This window comes from Bubalus kerabau, chromosome 16, assembly GCF_029407905.1.
Source record: "Bubalus kerabau isolate K-KA32 ecotype Philippines breed swamp buffalo chromosome 16, PCC_UOA_SB_1v2, whole genome shotgun sequence".
Lineage (NCBI taxonomy): Eukaryota > Metazoa > Chordata > Mammalia > Artiodactyla > Bovidae > Bubalus > Bubalus kerabau.
The window spans coordinates 57,852,227-57,874,463 of NC_073639.1; the positions used below are offsets into that span (position 1 = coordinate 57,852,227).

Consider the following 22,237-nt stretch of genomic DNA (forward strand, 5'->3'; position numbering starts at 1 on the left):
TGCTGTCTGGGGGCTCTGGCCCTTCTTGGGGCCGGGTGTCAGTGGGCTGCTGTTAGGGGCAGTTTGGTGGGGAACACCAAATCGTAAAAACAGACACAGCCGCATTTACTGTTCTCTGACCGACTCCTCTTGACAGTTGAAACTCTGGCCTGCTCCCTCCTTGAAGCTCTTCTCTGGCTTCCGTCTGCGATGCCACGAACTCCTGCTGCTTCTCCTGCCCTTCTGGCTGTTCCTCAGTAGGGTGCTCTTTGTCACCCGGGATGTTTTCTCTCCTGAAAGTACAGCTCAGGACCCCGTGGTCCACGCTGTCCATTCTCCCTGAACAACCCTGTGGACTTAAGTCGTTCAGCACCACACGATGCTGATTCCCAGCCGTGTGCCTCAGCTCCAGTCCCTCCTGGCTGCTTGCTACTGGCCACCTTCCTTGGATGTCTCATGGGCTCCTCAGATCCCATGTGTCCACAGCGGATTCGTGTTCTCTCCTCTCCTGTTGCTCAAGCCTGAAACCTCAGAGTCTTCCAGGACTCTTCCTGTTTATAAGCCCCACCTGCACCCAGCCTACCGGGTCTTCTAAACCGGCTCTGCTTCTAAAACACCCCTGAATCTTTCCCTCCCTGGCATTCCTTCTGTGGCTTCTACCCCAGCCTTCACAACCCTCGACCTGACTGCTGTAGCATCCTCAACTCCTATCCCCGTCTTTCATCTTGCCCACCACCCAGAAACTTCACTCCCCACAGTGGAGCCAGAATACAATCGTTTTGTTCCTGTACGCAAAGCCCTTTAACTGCTCTTACGCAGAACACCATAATGTGGTCTATGGGGCCCTGCAGGTTTAGGCTCCTGCCACCTCAGGGCTGTTTTCCAGCAGCCATATCAAGCTATTCCTTGTACGGGTCATCTAGCTTCTTCTCTCTATCTTACTCTTCCTTCTGCCTAGAATATTCACTCCTGAACCCCACCCCTCCTCCTGGCCTGCAGCAGCCTATCTTCTCTCTAAAACTCACGTTAGTCACAGCCACCGTGTGTGACACTTGTCTCAGCCTCTCTTCCTCGTGAGATGAGGCACTTCTGGGTCAGCATGCCAGGGTCCAGGCTGTAGAACCCCTGCCTGGGTATCTTGGCTTCTCGTTTATGGGCAGTATGACATTAAGGAGATCACTTAACTGCACTGTGCCTCAGTTTCCTTATTTCTAAATGGATGTGTGTGTTTGTGTGCGCTCAGTCATGTCCAACTCTTTGCAACCCCATCAACTGGGGCCCACCAGGCTCCTCTGTCCATGGAATTTTCCAGACGAGAATACTGGAGTGGGTTGCCATTTCCTCCTCCAGGGGATCTTCCAGACCCAGGGTCCAACCTGTATCTCCTACGTGTTCTGCATTGGCAGGTGGATTCTTTACCACAGAACCACCTGGAAAGATAATAATTCCTCCCTCATAGATTATCAATACAAATATTGAAAAAGAGTGTTACTTCAGTAAATGTTAGCTTTTGATTTTATCATCATTGTGTTGCAGTGCATTTATGCAGTAACATCAGTAACATACCTTTCTCCCCCTAGACTGTAGTGCCTTTGAGAGTAGGGAACAAACACACCTTACTCAGGTTTGTAGTCCCAGCACCCAGCATCGAGTCTGTATATAATTCACAGCCAGAAGACAGTTGAGTGGGTAGGTGGGTGGGTGTGAGTGTGAGGGGGTTAATGAATGAGTCTCTGGCACAGATCACATGCTTTATTGGCCTAGTTTGGAGAAATTTTTTCATGCGCTTATTGCCCATTTCTTATATCTCTTTTTGGAGAAATATCTGCTTAAATCCTTTGCCCCTTTTAAAACTGAGATAGTTATTGGTTTTTTTTGTTTTTTTTTTCGGTTGCTCCAGGTCTTAGTTGCAGCATGCAGGACCTTCATTGCTATGTCTGGGATATTTAATTGTAGCACTTGGGCTTTTAGTTGCAACACGGAGTATCTAGGTCCCTGACCAGGAATCGAACTCAGGTCCCCCTGCATTGGGAGCACAGAGTCTTAACCATTGGTCCACCAGGGAAATCCCAAGATATCTGTCTTTCTGTTGTTGCTGTTTTATACCCTCTGGATACTAGCCCCTTAAGAGATGTATATTTTGCAAATAATTTCTCCCACTCTCTGTACTTCTTACTTGATAGTGCTTTTTTTTTTTTGACTGCATCAGGTCTTTTTTTTTTTTTTTTTTAATTTTTTTTTTATTTTTTAAACTTTACATAATTGTATTAGTTTTGCCAAATATCAAAATGAATCCGCCACAGGTATACATGTGTTCCCCATCCTGAACCCTCCTCCCTCCTCCCTCCCCATTCCATCCCTCTGGGTCGTCCCAGTGCACCAGCCCCAAGCATCCAGTATCGTGCATCGAACCTGGACTGGCAACTCGTTTCATACATGATATTTTACATGTTTCAATTCCATTCTCCCAAATCTTCCCACCCTCTCCCTCTCTCTCAGAGTCCATAAGACTGTTCTATACATCAGTGTCTCTTTTGCTGTCTCATACACAGGGTTATTGTTACCATCTTTCTAAATTCCATATATATGCGTTAGTATACTGTATTGGTATTTTTCTTTCTGGCTTACTTCACTCTGTATAATAGGCTCCAGTTTCATCCACTTCATTAGAACTGATTCAAATGTATTCTTTTTAATGGCTGAGTAATACTCTATTGTGTATATGTACCACAGCTTTCTTATCCATTCATCTGCTGATGGACATCTAGGTTGCTTCCATGTCTTGGCTATTATAAACAGTGCTGCGATGAACATTGGGGTACACGTATCTCTTTCCCTTCTGGTTTCCTCAGTGTGTATGCCCAGCAGTGGGATTGCTGGATCATAAGGCAGGTCTATTTCCAGTTTTTTAAGGAATCTCCACACTGTTCTCCATAGTGGCTGTACTAGTTTGCATTCCCACCAACAGTGTAAGAGGGTTCCCTTTTCTCCACACCCTCTCCAGCATTTATTGCTTGTAGACTTTTGGATCGCAGCCATTTTGACTGGCGTGAAATGGTACCTCATAGTGGTTTTGATTTGCATTTCTCTGATAATGAGTGATGTTGAGCATCTTTTCATGTGTTTGTTAGCCATCTGTATGTCTTCTTTGGAGAAATGTCTATTTAGTTCTTCGGCCCATTTTTTGATTGGGTCATTTATTTTTCTGGAGTTGAGCTGTAGGAGTTGCTTGTATATTCTCGAGATTAGTTGTTTGTCAGTTGCTTCATTTGCTATTATCTTCTCCCATTCTGAAGGCTGCATCAGGTCTTGTTGTAGCACGTGGGATCAAGTTCCCTGACCAGGGATCAAACCCCAGAACCCTGCATTGGGAGTGTGGAGTCTTAGCCACTGGACCACCTGGGAAATCCCTGATAGTGCCCTTTTAAGCACATAAGTTTAAAATTTGAAGTCCAGTTTTATCTTCTTTTGTCACCTGTGCTTTTGGTGTCATATTCAAAAACTCATTGCCTCACCCAAGGTCATGAAGATTTATCCTTATTTTTTCTTCTAAGAGTTTTATGGTTTTAGCTCTTATGTTAAGGTCTTCTATCCATTTGGGGTTAATTTTTGTATGTAGTGTGACGTGAGTTCAACGTCATCCTTTTGCATGTGGATATCCGTTTATCCCCACACCATTTGTCGGAAAGACTGTTCTTTTCCCCACTGAATTGTCATGACACACATGCCAAAAATCAGTTGGTCATAACTATTGTATTTATGGGGCTTTATTTCTGAATTCTCAGTTCCAGTGCAGTGATCTGTGTATGTGTCCTTATGCCAGTACCACTCTGTTTTGGTTACTGTGAGTGAAGTGAAAGTCGCTCAGTCGTGTCCAACTCTTTGCGACCCCGTAGACTATACAGTCCATGGAATTCTCCAGCCCAGAATACTGGAGTGGGTAGCCTTTCCCTTCTCCAGGGGATCTTCCCAACCGAGGGATCGAACCCAGGTCTCCCGCATTGCAGGTGGATTCTTTACCAGCTGAGCTATCAGGGGACTGTAGTTTCGAAGTAAGTTTTGAAATCAGGAAGTGTAAGTCTTCCAACTTTGTTCTTCATTTTCAAGATTGTTCAGGTTCCTTGCATTTCTACATGATTTTTTTTTTTTTTGGCCATGAAGTATAGCTTGTGGGATCTTAGTTCTCCAATCGATCTGGGATCCAGCCCGCCCCCTACATTGGAAGTGTGGAGTGCTAACTGCTGGACCACCAAGGAAGTCCCTCCACATGAATTTTAGAATCAGCTTTTCAGTTTCTGCAGATGAGCCAGCTGAGATTTTCACAGGGGTTGCACTGAGTCTGTAGGCCACTTTAGGGGGTACTGCCATCTTAATGGTGGTGTCTTTCAGTCCATGAACGTGGGATGTCTTTTCATTAATTCAGGTTAATCCAACTAATGTTAATCCCAGTATTTTAGAGATGAGGGATTGAAGGTTCTGCCCATGAATATTCTGGAGAATAGGATCTGATGGGAGGCACTCAGTTAATGTTTATGGAATGAATGAACTATCTCAGTAATATTCCTTTTAAAAAATTTCATTATTTAAAACTTTCTTATCAATAGCATTCCTTTTAAGGATGATACTTATGAGATGTTGATGGGGAAAAAGTGTTGGAATACTTAAGATTTGTGTGGGTTCAATTTTCCTAACCAGATGGAGCTGAGACTATGAGTCCTGAGCTGATAAAATCAACAAACCTTGGGGTTTGGGACACTGGTTTGTATGTGAAAGTCAGTGGTCGCTACTATTCCCTTTTGCTGAGAAGAACACTTCAGGCTAAAATTAACAAAGGAACATCCTGGGTTATTTGAATAGAGGTACAGGTAGGATAGGGTAGAATGGAGTATTGGTTTGGGCTTCCCTGGTGGCTCAGGTGGTAAAGAATCCAACTCCAGTGCAGGAGACCTGGGTTTGATCCCTGAGTTGGGAAGATCCAGAGAAGATCCCTGGAGAAGGGAATGGCAACCCACTCCAGTATTCTTGCCTGGGAAATCCCATGGACAGAAGAGCCTGGAGGGCTACAGTCCACAGGGTCACAAAGAGTCGGACACCAAAGTTTGGGACCAAAAGAAGTTTGGGAACGTTACCCCAAAAGAGGTTAGGTTAGAAGCGTCACCTTCCCTAATAGAGACCTTCTGATCTTATCTGTTGATTTTCTCATCGGTCTGTTATGAGGCTCCTGCATTTCAGGTGTTGCTCAGTTGACTCCTGCTGGCCCACGAAGCTGCAGGTGGCAGCAGCTTCTCTGGCAGCCTGGCAAAGAGGGCCTGAATCAAGGTCTCTGGAAGCAGCCGCCCTTAAACCTCTTCCTTCGAGGCATTGTCTGCCGTTGACTCTTGTCATTTTCCAGGATGTCTCAGCTGCCATCGAGATCCAGACAGATTTGGTTTTCCTATAGCCTGGGAAAGTGCTTCTTCAGATGAAAATGAACTTTGGGAAGCAAAGGAAAGTGGGTTTATTTCAGAGTCAGGTATGAGCTTTATGACTCTGGTCGAATTGACCCAACTCTCTTAGTTCCAAGTGGCCAGTGAGGCCAGGGGTGCTCAGCGGCTGTTTATACCTGATGCTCCTGAGTGGGAGGCAGAAGCCAGTTTTGGACACCTGGAATTTTTTCCCTTCATCAAAGAAGCTAGTCCTTAGACTCTCCTGCTCCAGGGTCAGCGTGTAAGCCCTTGGCCTTGGTTTTGTCTGTGGGGCTGGAGCGTGTGCTCTCTTCTCTGTACCTGACTTGTGGCTCTGAATCTCCAATGTTTCAGGGATTTGAGGAGTGAGTTGCTGACCGGACTCGGGCTTTTTACTGGAGAGTCTTCTGGGCTGCAAAGAGAGGGAAAAACCTTCCCGGTCTCCATTTCTCTAGAAACTGATGTCTTCCTCTGCACCTTGTGTTGGCCTCCATTCTGCTAAGGGCATCGAGGCACTAGCTGTGGGCCCGTTCCCGTGGATCTGGGGGTGCTCACCCTGCTCGGCCTGCGCATCACTCTGGTTTATAGTGTTTACTCACATTCGCAGGGTACGCACATCCTCTGCTGGCTCCCTGACCTTGGGCAGGTCACTTGCCCTCTAGCTGCAGTTTCCTCATCTCCCACAGGGTTATTACGGGGAAATTAGATGATGCCCTGTGTGAAGTGATGAGCAGGATGCCAGGCCCCCGGCAAGTGCCCCCTGCACTGTGGTCACCGTCCCTGTCGTGGCTGCTTGCTGCTTAGTGTTCAGGTCCACGGTCCCTTACTTGCTGTTCTCAAATCTATAGACTCTGAAAACTGATTTTTTTTTCACTACTCATCTGGCAGCAAGACCTGACCTGAATTGACAGGTGATGCATAGGTTGACATATCCCTCTGAAGGTGCCTGCCAGGGCTGTGGAACTGCCCACGTGCATGACTCGCGCTGCCCCCCCCCCCCAACTTCCCTGGGGTGTGTGTGGTGTGTAAGGAGGCCCTCCACAGCTTGCAGGAGGAGTAAGCTTGCGTTGGGGCAGCCCCGTACCCTGCCTGGGGACACTGGCATGGTCTGGCGGGAGTGGCGGGGTCAGGGCAGGGGCAGTGAGGATGCAGGGACCCGTGGATCTGGGTCTCCTTCTCTCTGGAGTTGAGAGCAAGATGAGAGGGATCACGATTCAGAGAAGATGGTGGGAGTGAGGCGCGATTCTCAGAGAAAGGTGGGCTGTTTTCCTTGCTGATGTGGCTGTAAGTTTCTCAGCAGCCCCTGTAGTTTTGGGGGAGGAGACTGTAAGTGTGTACTGTGGTGGGGGGTCCCCTGAAGGAAGACTTTCTCTGCACTGTGGTACATTGTAACCACACTTCTCAGCCTGGGAACTGGCGCGGGGCAGGATTTTGCCGAAGGATCCAAGTTTGGCAAGCAACTAAGATGAAAAGGCCGGGATGGACTGAAGCTGGCTAAGAAGGGCTTGAAGCATTCGATGCCAATTAGATAGTTTTGGGAAGAGAGTGCGTCTCCCTGACCAAGGGATGAACCATTTTCCAGCAAATAGAAAGCTGCCCCAGGCGGGACAGACTCTCCATGCCATCCAGGTCTTTCCCAGATCTAATCCCGGGTGGACAGTGTCCCAGCAGCTGGCTTCTGATCCTGGTTTGCAAGAGGCTCTGGAGCTGGTGGCCAGGTCGTAAGGGTCTCAGAGCAGGACATGTGGCTGGCTCGTGCCCTGCTCAGCATTTACCAGCACTTTGTGTTCACCTGTGTTTCTCTGATAGGATTTGGAGCCCATGTGGAGAAGGTCTTAGAAATCAGCTCCTTAGGGTTCCGGTCTCCTTCTCCCGGGGTCTGGTTTATTGAGCGCATGCCAGCTGTCAGCCGCCTTGTTGAGGGACAGTGGCGACAAGCACCCTCTGTAACTGCCTCCCGAGCTCTTGTCTCGAGAAGACTCCCACAGGAGAACGGGCAGTTACGCTGTGGTGGGCCTGAGCCGGCCGTCAGGGAGGGCGGCCAGGAGAAGGCGGTGTGTAAACTGCGCCCTGCAGCCTGAGCTGGCCTTAGCCGGGCAGTGTGCGGAGGGGGCAGTGCTCGTGGCGGACAGCCTCTCCGCGGAGACACAGGTGGCCTGAGGAGCCTGGCCTGAGGTGTGGGGGCCACGGGAGGCTCTTGAGCTGCCCTCAGAAGCAGGGATGTCCCCTGCAGTTTTCTGCGCCTGCCATAATGAAGCCCCAAACAACGGATCCCCTCTGGAGCCTGGAAGTTGGAAGTCAAGGTGTCGCAAGGGCCCTACTTTCTCTGAAGGTTCTAGGCGAGGACCCTTCCTCTCCTCCTCCAGCTTCTGGTGTCCGCTGGCTTTTTTGGCATTTCTCGGCTTGGAGTCTGGAGCCCTCCAGTCATCTCTCCGCCGTCTCCGCATCTTCACATAAGATCTCTCTGCTGTGTCCACGTTCCCCCTTTCACAAGGACATCAGTCCCACTGGAGCAACGTCCCCCTTAAGGCCCTTATTTTAGTGATTTCCTCTGTAAAGACCCTATTTCCGAATAAGATCACATTCTGAGGTCGTGGGGTTGGGACTTCAGTCTGTCTTTGGGGGGTGGGGCACACTTTACCGCCTAAACCGCCGTCTCACCAAGTCGCCTGTGTCTTCTCCCGCAGAACCGAGCGGTAGGTCGGCCCAAGGGGAAGCTGGGCCCGGCCTCTGCGGTGAAGTTGGCCGCCAACCGGACCACGGCGGGAGCTCGCCGGCGCCGGACGCGATGCCGCAAGTGCGAGGCCTGCCTGCGGACGGAGTGCGGCGAGTGCCACTTCTGCAAGGACATGAAGAAGTTCGGGGGCCCCGGGCGGATGAAGCAGAGCTGCATCATGAGGCAGTGCATTGCGGTGAGTGCGCCCCGGCCCGCGCTTCTCCCCCGACCCCACCTCGCGGAAGGGCAGCCCTTCCTTCCTCCGGACTGGCACCGAGCAATCCAGGCCCCACCTCCTCTGCGTGGGGCTGGTCTCTGCAGTCCCTCCGCTGAAAGATAGTGTGGCCACAGCAGAAATCCCGGAGAGGTGCTCCCTCCTGGAAAGAGAAGGGGGCCCTAGTGCTGTTTCCAGATTGCTGGCCGCAGGCCTCCGGGACGGTTCTACCATGCGCTGCGGCTCCTTTTTTCTTCATAGTCCGATGGTCTTATAACTCCTTCCTTCCCTCGATGACCCAGTACTTTGAAGTCTCAGCCATTAAAGATGTCGGGGCAGCCTGTCCTGTCTTTGACCCCGTTGCCAACATTTATGGTCCAGTTCATGATGGTTGTGGGCCCTCCCTTCCTTCCTGTCCTGCCTTCAAAGTCAGAGGTCTGGGTGGAAGGTCAGTGCCCCTCCTGAGGGGGCCGTCCCAGAGAAAGAGAACTGATTTATGGGGTCCAGGAGTGGGCTGCTGGAGAGCCTGGCTAGCCCCTCCAGACCTGGCCTCCTGCTTCGTCCCTGGACAGGGCGGTGGGCACTGACTCTGGCCATTCGGCGGAGTCTCAGCTCTGCCCTGCATCTGCCCTGCACACACTGACGCACTCTGCCTTCCTTAGGGCACTGTGCCTCCAGCCCCAGGGAGGGAGTGGCGATCTCCCTGCTCCCCGGGGACAGCAGGCTCAGCGGGAGGATCAAGGCCTCCGGCCCAGGTGAGCCCATTGCAGGCCCAGCCTGGCATCCAGGGAGCCTTCCTCCTGTGTCCCTGCTTCTTCAAGCCTGGGGCACCTTCCTCTTCTCCCTCCTACATGTACTGCTTGTATTTTCTGTCTCTGTTTTTAATTGTGGTCAAGAACTTCTGTGACCATTTTTAAATGTACATGTCAGTGATATTACCAATGTGCTTTTTTTTTTAACGGCAAACTGATCTGTGCAACTTTTTTATCTTGTCAAATGGAAACTCTATATCCATTGAACAGCACCTCCCTCCACCCCCCACCCCAGCCCCTGGCAACCACCTTTCTACTTTCTGTTTCTAATTGTGACTACTTCTTAGATCTCTTAGAAGTTGAATAAGGCAGGGTCTGTCTGTTTCACTTAGCATTAATGTTCTTGAGGCTCATCCTTGCCAGGGTTTTCTTCTTTGTAAAGGATGACTGATACTCCACTGTATGGATATGCTGCATTTTCTCTTTCTGTTCATGTGTTGATGGGCATTTAAGTTGCCCCCACCTCTTGGCTATTGTGAATAATGCTGCAGTGAACATGAGCATGTCAATACCCCTTTGAGATCCTGCTTTGAATTCCTTTGGATATATACTCAGAAGTACCATTGTTGGATCATCAGTTCTGTTTTTAAGTGTGTGAGGAATCTGCATACTGTTTCCCACAGCAGTTACTCCGTTTCACCTGCCCACCAGTAGTGCACAAGGGTTCCAGTTTCTCCATTTCCTTTTTATTTTCCACAACACTTGCTGTCTTCTTTTTTATGATAGTGGGCATTCCTAGTGGGTGCGAGGTGCTACTTCATTGTGGTTTTGATTCACATTTATCTGGTGATTCCTGATGTCAAGGATGCTGTCGTGTGATTGGTGGTCATTTGTAGACCTTCTTTGTAAAATATCTGTTGAAGTCCATTGCCTGTTTTAAAATTGGATTGTATTTCTTTCTTTTTTTTTTTAATTTTATTTTTAAACTGTACAATGTTGTATTGGTTCTGCCGTATATCGAAATGAATCCACCACAGTGGATTGTATCTCTGTCCTTGAGTTGTAGGAGTCCTTCACATAGTCTGGATATTAACCCATGATCAGATACATGGTTTGTAAATATTTTCTCCCATTCTGTAGGTTACCTTTTCCTTCTGTTGACTGTCTTTTTCTTTTCTGTGCAGGAGTTTTAAAGTTTCATGGCTTGTGTTTTTATGACCTGTACCCAGACCATTGGAATGGATTTCAGGGAATTTGAACGCTCCCCTGAAATTAAATACAGATTGTTATCTGTGTGCATGAGTGTGTGTGCATTTTTCTGGAGTGAGGGTCCATGACCTGCTGCATTCTGTCACGATTTAAGAGAGGTTGTCCGTAGGGACTCTGGGTTCAGAGAACGGTGTCACCTAAAACCTGGCCCATCAGTGGTGTCCCGGGACGGTCTCTTCCTCTTTGGCTGTGCTTTCTCTTTCACCCCTGCCTTCCCTCCAGGGAACCAGGCCCAGTCATAGGAACCTGTCCCTGCCGTCACCTCTTCTTTGTAGCCCTGCTGTCTGCCCTGGTGCCTGGTTGTAGGAAATCTCGCCTCTGTGTGTCTCTAGTCTGACGTTTCTGGGTCTGATGGCAATGCAGCCTCAGCCCAGCCCTCTGCCCTCCTCTTTCTCCGGCCTTCCCCACCTGTTGGGGCATTCTTGCCATGTTTTATCCGCCTGTGACCCAGGCAGACCGTCCGCCCCCTCCTGCTTCTCCAGGCCCGTTTCCCTGAAGTGTGGGTCTGCCTCTTCCTGTTGGCAGCTTTCCCTTGCACCCTCTCCCAAGGACGCGTCCCCCACTGACTTGACCCTTTCCCGCCGCCAGCACCCTCTCCCTCAAGCCTGGGCCAGGGCTTCCGCTCCTGTGTCTCTGCATTCGCTTGGCCTCTGAGTGTGCCCCTCCTCACCTGAACCAACGAGCACTCCTTTGTCTTCAGTGTTTGATTCACTTGAACGGAAACGTGTTGTCTTCTTATAGACTTTTACTAGTTATCACTGGAGTGTATATCCTAGCTTATTTGAAGCTGTTCTAACTCAGTTTACTAAAAATTGATCGTGTTTCCTCTGGATTCTGAGTACTGGGAGGCCGGCGTGTATAAGGAGGAGAGAGTGAGAGCCTGCCCACAGGGGTTTACAGTCTAGGACTACATTGGCTGTCAGACTTTGTGGTCTCTGGATACCCTCTTAAAAATTATAAGAACCTCCAAAGAGCTTTTGTTTATGTGGGCTATTTATTTAGTAACATTACTGTAATAAAATTTTTTTAATGTTTTGAATTCTAAATTTAAAAATGACAAGAAACCCACACTATATGTTAGCATAAACAACATTTTTATGAGAAATAACATCTTCCAAAGCAAAAGGGATGAGTAGGAAAAATAGCATTGTTATGTTTTTGTAAATCTCTTTTATGCCTGGTTCATTAGGAAAGACCTGGGTTTTCACGTATGCTCCGGTATTTATTCTCTTGTGGTAATGCTTTAGAAGAACTCTTTGAGGAAAATTTGGGCTCGTAGATACATAGTTGGAAAAGGGAGTAGTCTTTTACTGTAATGTTTTCAGGGAATTGTGAATATTCTGATCCACCACCAGAAGGGGACAGGTGGCAAGTGCTCACGGGTTAGTTGCAGTGTGGAATCCGAAACTGTATCAACACACTTTTCATACTGTTACATTAAAATTCATTAGTCTTTCTTGCCACTCATGTATCCTGCATAATATTGTAACATCAGACGCTGGACATTTGGAAAATACTGGCTCACTTAGTTTTTACAGATCTTCCAAGTAGGGGCAAATAGTGTTATGCAGTGTTAGAAAAATAATAAGTGAACACATTTGTTACCACCGCCACTAGTGTCCTCAGGAACGTCTTTAAGTATTGGGAAGTTGTCTATTTTATGATGGTTAATGTAAGTTTTCCAAAATTCTAATTTTTGTTTGAAAATTTGTATTTCATCATCTGCAACAAATGCCTTCATTTATTTTTCTGTGACAGGCTCACTTATTTTCATCCTCGAAAAAATGTGCCATTATCTGCCCCCCCTTTTTTTTAAATCAGTCTTCTTTCCAAAAAAACTGATGTTCTGTGGAGAAAGTTGCGAGTTCAGCTCACAGCTTGGTCACAAGTGCTTTTCCTTTAGATAACCGTCATTCTTTGGTGTTCAGCTAAAATAGTTAATGGCTGTTTCCTATTTTGTCATGCAGAATCTGAAAAGGATGTGACCTCAGAGGTCAGACTTTTCATAAAATTACGATATCCTTAAATGAAACTGGCCATTTCTTGAAGGAATGTATAACCAGGAATGGTCCAGTGACTGCCCAGGCATATTGGAGCCTGACACGGGTGGCTTCACCCACACAGTGAAAAAAGCAGATGGTGTCTTGGTGGTATTCTGAAGATAGTTTGACCTCCCTTTAAAGTCCTGAGGACCCAGAATCCTCGGTCTGTGCTTTGATGGCTGCTGGAGAAATACAGCCTCAGCCCCGATACATCCAGGCTTGGTTTGTGCCCCACCTCCCCCTGCAGGTCTTGTCTCAAGTGTGAGGCGGTCCCTGACCTGTGTTTCAGGTCAGCCCTCCTTTCCCTCATCTCTCCCCTGGCCTGGCCCTCCTTGCTTTATTCTCCATTTCCTTTGTCACCATCTAACAGACTCTTCTTCATTTTGTCTGCTTCTCTCTACTAAAATGTAAGCTCAGAATGGCAGAGACTTCTGTCTGCCTGGTTCAGTGCTGGAACAGTACCTGGCATGTGGAGGTAGAACATGGATAAGGATTTGAATGAATGAATGAACGGTGGGCAGCCCTGCACTGGTTCTCCCAGGGCTCCTGGAAGGCCCGAGGGGAATCGTTGCCTTTGATCTGTTCCCCAGGGGGTCCTGGCCATGCTGACTTCCCTTGTGTTCTCCCCACCCTGCAGCCAGTGCTGCCTCACACCGCAGTGTGCCTGGTGTGTGGCGAGGCGGGAAAAGAGGACACAGTGGAAGAGGAAGAAGGCAAATTTAACCTCATGCTCATGGAATGCTCCATCTGCAATGAAATCATCCACCCTGGATGCCTTAAGGTGAGCAGGCTTGGGGGCATCGGGCTGCACTGCTCAACACCTGACCCTGGCTCTCTCTGTGGTGCTGACACTGGGGTGGTTGTGGTGGAGGGAGTAAGTTCCTTCCCTGGAAAACCTGGGAGTCGGGGAGATTCTGTGCATCCGAGGATGAGCTGAGAGCAGAAGGGCCTGGACTAGCTCAGACCTTGCACACACCCATGTCTGCACACACGCATGCATGCACATGCACACACTCCACCTGCCAGGACCTCAGACCCACAGAGTTCCCAGAGTCTTAGACCTGGGCCAGAAAGACTGGGTAGTTGGGTTGCTTTTGGGTCTTCTGGGAAAGTAAGGCCTGGGCCAGGAGAGTGCGGGTCATGTAACAACAGGTGGTTGCATTCCTGTCCTTTGTGCCAGGAACCTGTTCCCTTAGTGTTGCCAGGACAGGCCTGCCTTCTCCTGGGGACTGTCATGCTGGGCCTGCCCTTCTTAGGCAGCCGGTTCCACCTTTGAAAGGAATCAACTGCTCTGGGCTGGCACATACCTCACACCTTCTGTCTCAAGTGAATGTCGTCATACCTGGCACCTCCCGCCAGCCCAGGTGTATCTCTGTTTAGAGAGATGAGGGTGGGTCCACCAGTGGGCCCGCCTCAAAGGGCACTTCGACTCTGAGGTGTCTGTCCCCTTTCCCTCAGTGATGTTAGTGGAGGTTTGTTTTGACACTTATCCCCTTTTCCCCAACACACCCACCTCCCACTCTGAAAAGGGTGCTACGACTTGCCCCCGGCCCCTGGTCACTTCTTTCTCTCTTGGATCTGAATCTCCAGGAGAACCGGGACAACACATTTGACTGGCTGATACCAAGCACCCAGTATGGTGCAATGAGATGAGTGAACAGTTTGTGGGTCCTTGCTGGGTGCCAGGCCCTGAGCTAACTGCTTTCACTAGGTTACCTCATTAAATTCTTACATAACTCCAGGGAAACAGGCACATTCCATTTGTGGCTGAGGGTACTTGTCCACGGAAATGAAGCGATTTGCCCAGGATCATGGAGCTAGAAGAGGCACAGTCAGGATTTGAATCCTGACCTGACTCCAGAGCCACCGTCTTTACTACTCTTGATTTTTCTTGGTCAAAGGTGGTATGGAAATAGCATTTGGGAGGGGGTGTCAGTGCCTGGGGCAGAGCTGGCCTTGTTCCCCACCTCCTTGCTTGCTGACTCTGTGTGTGTCCCTCCCAGATTAAGGAGTCAGAGGGCGTGGTCAACGATGAGCTTCCAAACTGCTGGGAGTGTCCCAAGTGTAACCACGCCGGCAAGACCGGGAAAGTGAGTGCCGGGCTCCAAGTCCCAGGGGTCAGCCCGGGAGGGGTAGACCTTGGCCTTGCCAGACCCAGCTTGTCCCCCCGACGGCGATGTCGGCTGGGAGGGGCTACTGCGGACTCGGGGGCAGGGGCAAGTCCAAAGATATACAGTTGGTGTGTTCCTTCTCTGTTTTTGGCCTACAAGCAAAAGCGTGGCCCTGGCTTTAAGTACGCCTCCAACCTGCCTGGCTCCCTGCTCAAGGAGCAGAAGATGAACCGGGACAACAAGGAAGGGCAGGAGCCTGCCAAGCGGAGGAGTGAGTGTGAGGAGGCGCCCCGGCGCAGGTCCGACGAGCACCCCAAGAAGGTGCCCCCCGACGGCATCCTGCGCCGAAAGTCGGACGACGTGCACCTGAGGCGGAAGCGGAAATACGAGAAGCCCCAGGAGCTGAGTGGACGCAAGCGAGTACGCTTAGGGTCGGGGGGCAGGGGGCGGGCAGCGAGGGGTGGCCTGGCTAGTCCCGGATGCAGGGGCGCCTGGGCGGGGGTGGGGACGGGCAGCGGGCCGCCCCAGCAAGTCACATAAGTCCTGAGAGCCCAGCCTAAGAGAAAAGGAGGGGAAAACCAGCGAGTCACTCCTCTTCCCACCCCTTTAGGCCTCGACGCTTCAAACGTCCCCCGGTTCCTCCTCTCACCTCTCGCCGAGGCCCCCTCTAGGCAGCAGCCTCAGCCCCTGGTGGAGATCCAGTCTCACTTACTTCCAGCAGCAGGTGCTCCCACGTCGCCCCGCCGCCCCGCCCCAGGCCCCCTGGGACCCCGAGTCCCTGGCACCCGCGCCCCACTCCCACCCCGCCCCCGCCCCACTGGTCCTCGAACCCACTGCCGCAGACGCTCCCAGACACCGTTTCACCATAACTTCCCAGGCCCCAGCCCCCGGTCACCAGCTCATGGTTCCGGCGTGGGGCCTGGGAAGCTGAAGCTGCCGCAGGGAAGCCCTGTGGATCTGGGGAACCTCGAAGGATCCTGGCGGCCCTGCTCCACCCACCGGCCCTTCCAGCATCAGCCACGAGGTGGCGCCCGGTTGTCTTCTCCCAGCTTTAGCCATTAAGGCTCGGCAGGGAAATCCCGCAGACGCTGCCTCAAGGCCTGGCTCCCAGAGCCAAGTCCGACCTGAATGGGCAACTGCGGATCCCTGGGTCTGTCCAGGGGTGGGAGGTCAAGTGGGTGGGGATAGTTCCATCAGCCTCCGCCACTTCCAGATTTTCCTTAAAGCCAGCAGGCAGGGCCCACCCAGAGCGGAGGAGACGGGGGTTTGTTGGGAAGGTGACCCCCCAGCTTCTGCTCTTTTACTGTGGATTCTTGGTGGGGCTGGGTGTGGAGGGGACCAAATCCCGCGACCCCTGGGAGCAAGCTTTGCATCTTTTCTTTCCCATGACAGCTAAAACCCGGCAAAGAAGATAAGCTTTTCAGGAAAAAGGTACCATCTCCCACCCACCCCCCCGCTCCTTTGTCCCAGAACCTCTCTTGGGGCAGTAGTCAGGGTGGAGGGTAGGAGGCCCTAGGTGGGCGCAGCCCCGGGCCTGGGAGCTTACTCCCGTGCTCCCCTTCCTCAGCGACGGTCCTGGAAGAACGCCGAGGACCGGATAACTCTGGCCAACAAGCCTCTCCGGCGGTTCAAGCAGGAACCAGAGGACGACCTACCCGAGGCGCCCCCTAAGACCAGGGAGAGCGACCACTCGCGCTCCAGCTCCCCTACTGCCGGGCCAAGCACAGAGGGCGCGGAGGGGCCCGAGGAGAAGAAGAAGGTGAAGATGCGCCGGAAGCGGCGGCTCCCCAACAAGGAGCTGAGCAAGGAGCTGAGCAAGGAGCTGAACCAGGAGATCCAGAAGACGGAGAGCAGCCTGGCCCAGGAGAATCACCAGCCCATCAAGTCGGAGCCTGAGAGCGAGAATGAGGAGCCCAAGCGGCCCCTGGGCCTCTGCGAGCGCCCCCACCGCTTCAGCAAGGGGCTCAACGGCACCCCCCGGGAGCTGCGGCACCAGCTGGGGCCCGGCCTGCGCAGCCCGCCCCGAGTCATCTCCCGGCCCCCTCCCTCCGTGTCCCCGCCCAAGTGTATCCAGATGGAGCGACATGTGATCCGGCCGCCCCCCATCAGCCCCCCGCCCGACTCGCTGCCCCTGGATGACGGGGCAGCCCACGTCATGCACAGGGAGGTGTGGATGGCCGTCTTCAGCTACCTCAGCCACCAAGACTTGTGTGTCTGCATGCGGGTCTGCAAGACCTGGAACCGCTGGTGAGGGGCTGAGCTCAGACAGGGAGGCACCAGGGGGCCAGGCTGCTGCTAGACCCGGGTGGGCTGGGGCATCCCCACGGGGAGTCACTTATCATGCTCTCGCCTTCTAAGTCAGTCCAGCTTCAGTATCCTCAGAGAGTTCCAGAGTCCCATCAGTGTGGTCTTGTTGAAAGAGGTGAACCCTATTTGCTTTCCTAGCTTAACCCCTTGGGAGGTGAACTAAGAACCAAGTGGTATTCTTGTTCTTTAAGAGTTAGCCCAGGTGAGACTTGCCTGGCAGTCCTGTGGTTGGGAATCCACTGCCAGGAGCATAGGAATCCCTGGCCAGGAAGTTAAGATCCCATATACCAAGCAGTAGGGCACCAAAAAAAAAAAAAAAATAGGAGCCCAGTTTGAGGGCACCTTGCCAGTTCCTGGGTTCCTGCTTTGAGAGTCCCCAGCTTTCTCACCTTGGTCAAGTTACTTACTTTCATCTGTGAACAGGCATGCTGCAGGGTTGTTTTGAGATTTGATCTGTGGAAGGTGTCATAAAGCCCCCAGTAAATACATTAGAGGTGTTGGTACTTTCCATAGGGGGAAGGGCTGTGACCCCAGAGCAGCCTCTTCCAGGTGAGAATAAGACAGAAACTAAGCAGAAGAGTCCAGAGGGCAAAGTTAAGGAGCCTCTCCTTGGGCTTGGTAGGTGGGGGACTGACCACAGCCATGCAGGAGGCTCCCCCAGTGAGCTCCCAACTCTGATGTTGCCCCTTTTGCTGGGCCTGGCCCCCAGGTGCTGCGATAAGCGGTTATGGACCCGCATCGATTTGAACCACTGCAAGTCCATCACGCCCCTGATGCTAAGCGGCATCATCCGGCGACAGCCTGTCTCCCTAGACCTCAGCTGGACCAATATCTCCAAGAAACAGCTGAGCTGGCTCATCAACCGGTTGCCTGGTGAGCACTGGACCAGGGACCCCCCAGAGTGCAGTATTGGGGGCTGGGGGCGTGTCACTTGACCTGCGGCCCCCTCTCTGTCCCCCCAGGGCTCCGAGACTTGGTGCTGTCCGGCTGCTCATGGATCGCAGTCTCCGCCCTCTGTAGCTCCAGCTGTCCATTGCTCCGGACCCTGGATGTCCAGTGGGTAGAAGGGCTGAAGGACGCCCAGATGCGGGACCTCCTGTCCCCGCCTACAGACAACAGGCCAGGTGAGGGGCCAGGCCCACACGGCTCAGGTAAAGGTGATGTGATCAAGCTGTGCTGGTGGATCTGGTTTTCACCACAGACACATCTGGTACTTGTGTCCTCAAGCCTTTTCTGGCCTTGGCCCTTCTCCTGTTCTCAGTCAGCTTTGGGTGCAGAAGGGATCTGTGAGAGGTCAGCAGCTCCCATCATGCCACTTTGGGAGCTCTGCGTGGGTCTGACTGCTTTGCTGTTCACTTGTTCTTCTGAGCTCTGAGCCTCGGAAGCGTCGGGGTCTTTGTGGCTGGGCAGGGCCTCAGGGGTTGAGCCCTCTAGAACAGGTTGCAGGGCTCACTGCTCCACACCCATACCTTCAAAAAAGAGGAAACTGCTGACCCAGAGATGCTGTGCTATCTCTGCTTTAATTGGCCAAGCACTGAGGGTGGAATGCAGGCTGTGTTTGTAGATTTTCTGACTTTTAAAGGATTTGCAAATGTAAAACTTGACGTGGAATATGCCAGTCTTTAAACGTTGGAACCAGTCCTGATCTTTTAGGGGAGATACTCACTGGCTGAATGAAACCCAGGTGTCCCATCTGGCGGGTGGGCCTTGAAGAGCGTCATGTCTGGGTGACACGTTGCCTCTTCTGCCCCACCCTCTCAGGTCAGATGGACAATCGGAGTAAGCTCCGGAACATTGTGGAGCTGCGTCTGGCCGGCCTGGACATCACGGACGCCTCCCTGCGGCTTATCATCCGCCACATGCCCCTGCTCTCCAAGCTCCACCTCAGTTACTGTAACCACGTCACTGACCAGTCCATCAACCTGCTCACTGCTGTGGGCACCACCACCCGGGACTCCTTAACTGAAATCAACCTGTCAGGTCAGTCAGGGGCACCCACGGGGCTCTGTCCAGGACCCTATGGTTCGGGTGGGGGGGCATTTGACATTTGTAGGGAAATACTAGCTTGCCTCTTGTTATAGGGTCACGTCCTAGGTGCTGTGACACATCAGGGAACAAGACAGACACACGGCCTAGTCTAGCGGGGAAGCACATGAACAATTAAGCATTATTAGATTTTAAATAATTGCTACAAAAAAATAGTGCCAGTAGCAGTGAGTGCACATGAGCACATAGAAGTGGCTCTTGACCCAAAATAAGGGCTAGAAAAGCTTCACTCGGGCTCAGTGGATGAGCTGGTGCCGGGCAGCAGCCGGTGTGGGAGGATGCCTGGCAGTGCAGCCAGGCCAGGCGGATGGAGTGCCCGGCTTGATGGCTGCCGTTGTTGTTGTTGCTCACGTGTCCCCCTCCTGACTCTGCTCTCAAGGGGCCCGTTGTTGACAAGAAAACCCCACAGTGGAGTGAGTCCTCACTTCCTCCACTTACTGATGGGGCTGGAGTTAGTTCCTAAGAGCTTGGGGCATGACCAACAGGGAGGTGGACCGAGGTGACGCCACCCATTCTCAGCCCAGCCAATAATCCTGTACTGGTCTGATGGCTCAGGATGGTCAGGTTAGGTGTGGGAGGGAGATTCAGATGAGACCAAAAAAAAACATTTTTTTTCCCTCCAGAAATTAGCAAGTAATAAATGATACTCTCACCTCATGTAAATTCTATTTTAACACAGTCTAATCTGCTGTTTGGCTTGGTCAGCATTCACATGCTCTTTTGCTGTTTGTCTCTTCAGCCCGTGTTCATTCCTGAGAAACTCCTCCTTCCTGTTGCTAATGCCCCATCCGACTGGGAGCGAGGAGGTTTGGCTCACTTGAGCTAAAGTTGTACCTTAGTGTCTGGGAGGCCCCTTCCGCCTCCTCAGGGAGTTTTGGTGGCGGGTGGCAGTGGGGTGGTGGCCTCCCAAGGAGGCAGTGAACAGAGCGCCACACTGAGGTGAGTCAGCTATTGGTCTTGAAGTGATGCTGGGCTGCCCAGTGGAGAAGGTCCTGGGAGGCAGCTTGTTCTAAGTGCTTGGTAGTTATGAACTCGTTACCCTGTTCTGACTGGGTCACTAGGGTATATAGCAGGGATACCAGTTTAATCCCCCTCCCCTGCAGCGAAGAGGATGTCCATGATACGTGTGTGTGAGTCATCTTTTGCATTTTGTTTTCCGCCACAGTCCAGTCGCCTCTTTTCGTCTCAGAGCCTGCATGCATGTCTCTCCATTGTGTTCAGAGCTGTGACACGCATGAAGGCCCGTCTCCATACCCAGTCTTTTCTATACTCAGTTCTTTTGAACATGTTTTCTCTTCCTATAAGTGTAACTAGTTAATGGTAAAATAAGCCTCTGCCACAGAAAGGAAAGCGCTTGACATATTGCCAGGTCCTTCAGTGTGGTCAGATCAGGTCTGGTAGCAAAAGTGAAGCCACTTTGGTGCCTTGCCTCCCCTGCTTCTCACCTGGAGGAACCACCTTCAAATTTTGAGCTCTTGCTGTTTGTTTACCTCCCCTTTTCCAAACAGCCTACATTGCTATTTCTTGTTTATTTTTTACTCAGATGCTCTTTTTGTTAACTTGCCTTGTACAGCATAAGGATTACTGTTCTTAAATTCTCTCCACTGCCGCCTCCCCCACCCCAAAATCTTCCCAGTTTGTGTGGTTAAGTCACTGTTATTTACTGCATTATGGCCATGCATGTATTGTCCAGTGTTGAGCCAAAGTGTGTATTATGAGTATGTTTCTTTCCTTGCACAATTTTTTTGTTTTCCCTAGAGTTAATAATTGCCTTTTTGTTTGCTCAGTCTCTGAACAGACTCTACAACAGACTCGAGTACTATTCTTTACCCTCATGAACTTAGGCCCTTAACCAATCTTGGTAAGAAACCACCCTCCTAGCTTTCTTTCCTCCTGCCCCCACTTGAACTCGACTGCCTCTGCCATCTGCATGTCTGCTTCCTAGGATTTCCTTGGTCTCTGTCTTGTGTAGGGGCCCCTCTTTCCTTGATCCTGTATCTTCTTTCTTGGTTTATCTGTTCATTTGCTGGAGGACATAATCCAGACCTTCTGTGTCTGAAATGGTTTCATTATACCTTCATGTTATAAGGTATAATCAATCTCTCAACTTGGAAAATATGTTCTGTGGTTCTGGAAAATTTTCTTGAGTTAGTTTCCTTTTTCTTTCTTTAATAGTCTTTTGATACCTTTACTTTTTCCCCACCTCTTGTCTTTTTGCTCTGTTCTTTGGTTTTCCCCTTCTTACACAGTTCATAGTCAGTTCACCCTTAAACAACTTAGGTGCTAGGGGTGGAGCCCTCTGCAGTAGAAAATCCAAATATAACTGATGGTTGGCCCTTGGTATTCGCACGTCCTCCATAACCTCAGGTTCAACCACTATTGAAACACATGGGCAGATATGTTGACCTGCACAGTTCAAACACGTGTTGTTCAAGGATCAGCTGTAGTGAATTTTTCATTTCAGACACATGAAACTGCTTTATTAGGTAGGTCAAAAGTCACATATTGGCAGTTCTCACATGGTTTAGCCTATATTTTTAACTTGACAGCTACAGTTCTCAGGACTTTTGGGGAGTGGCCTGTTCTTGGATCCAGATGTCTGTCCTGAGGATACTGGCGGTTGTATTTTCTTCTCCACATAGACCATGCGTTCCTTCAGAAGCAGTCGGTGGGCCTGCCTGGGGCTCCTCTCAGTTCTGTCTTCAGCATGTGGTTTTCTCTTCAGCTGATGGGCTGCTCTTGGGACAGGGTGGGAGCTGATTGACTGTAGATGTCATTGGGCAGTCAGCACGGGTTGTTTCTTTGGGGAAATCCAGACTTGACACCTATCCATCTTTCCTCTTAAGCTGGTCAAAGTTGCCCAAGGACACTTTTCTTGACCTCCCAACTGAAGGGTTCAGGCCAGGCTGCTGGTGTTCAGGGCTTGGCAGGAAAGGAGTCTGGGGGTCTCAACAGTCAGCAGGTAAATTTCCCTGTAACCCCCATTTTTCAGTGGGCCCTCCTGCCTTCCACAGTGGTGCTGCCTAGTCTAGAGCCTTTCTCTTGCCCAGAGACGAACTCCCCTCTTCTGGGGAGTCTTCCAGCTTTGTACCTCTTCCCCTTACAGGGTTTATACACCATCCTTCTCACTTGACTTTTACAGTAAGACTATGTGGGCAAATATTTGAGAGATTATGAGGTAAGGGGATACCCTTGGAAAATCTGAGGTGTTAATCTTCCAAGTCACCTCTTTGGCAGCATCCTTGTCACTTTGCCATCTGCCTGGCTAGCATGGGAGGCACTCAGCTTTCCATCACCACTTGTTCTAAGTTCATGAGTTCATTGTTCAGGATTGGATTTTGTTGACATTGTCTGAAA

The 22,237-nt window shown here is 51.0% G+C and overlaps 1 protein-coding gene across 5 annotated transcripts in view; it reads left to right on the plus strand.

The window, feature by feature from the left end:
- Window positions 1-22,237, plus strand: part of KDM2B (lysine demethylase 2B) — a 119,513-nt gene that overhangs the window by 95,003 nt on the left and 2,273 nt on the right. For 2 of the 5 annotated variants that reach the window (XM_055550453.1, XM_055550454.1), the window contains exons 13-23: window positions 8,111-8,335; window positions 9,016-9,108; window positions 13,054-13,197; window positions 14,420-14,506; window positions 14,687-14,947; window positions 15,138-15,251; window positions 15,920-15,958; window positions 16,095-16,774; window positions 17,544-17,707; window positions 17,797-17,958; window positions 18,596-18,814. In XM_055550453.1, coding sequence (XP_055406428.1) covers window positions 8,111-8,335; window positions 9,016-9,108; window positions 13,054-13,197; window positions 14,420-14,506; window positions 14,687-14,947; window positions 15,138-15,251; window positions 15,920-15,958; window positions 16,095-16,774; window positions 17,544-17,707; window positions 17,797-17,958; window positions 18,596-18,814 — 2,188 coding nt within the window. The remainder of the gene's footprint in view (window positions 1-8,110; window positions 8,336-9,015; window positions 9,109-13,053; window positions 13,198-14,419; window positions 14,507-14,686; window positions 14,948-15,137; window positions 15,252-15,919; window positions 15,959-16,094; window positions 16,775-17,543; window positions 17,708-17,796; window positions 17,959-18,595; window positions 18,815-22,237) is intronic. The other 3 variants (XM_055550456.1, XM_055550455.1, XM_055550457.1) reach the window with 3 other exon arrangements.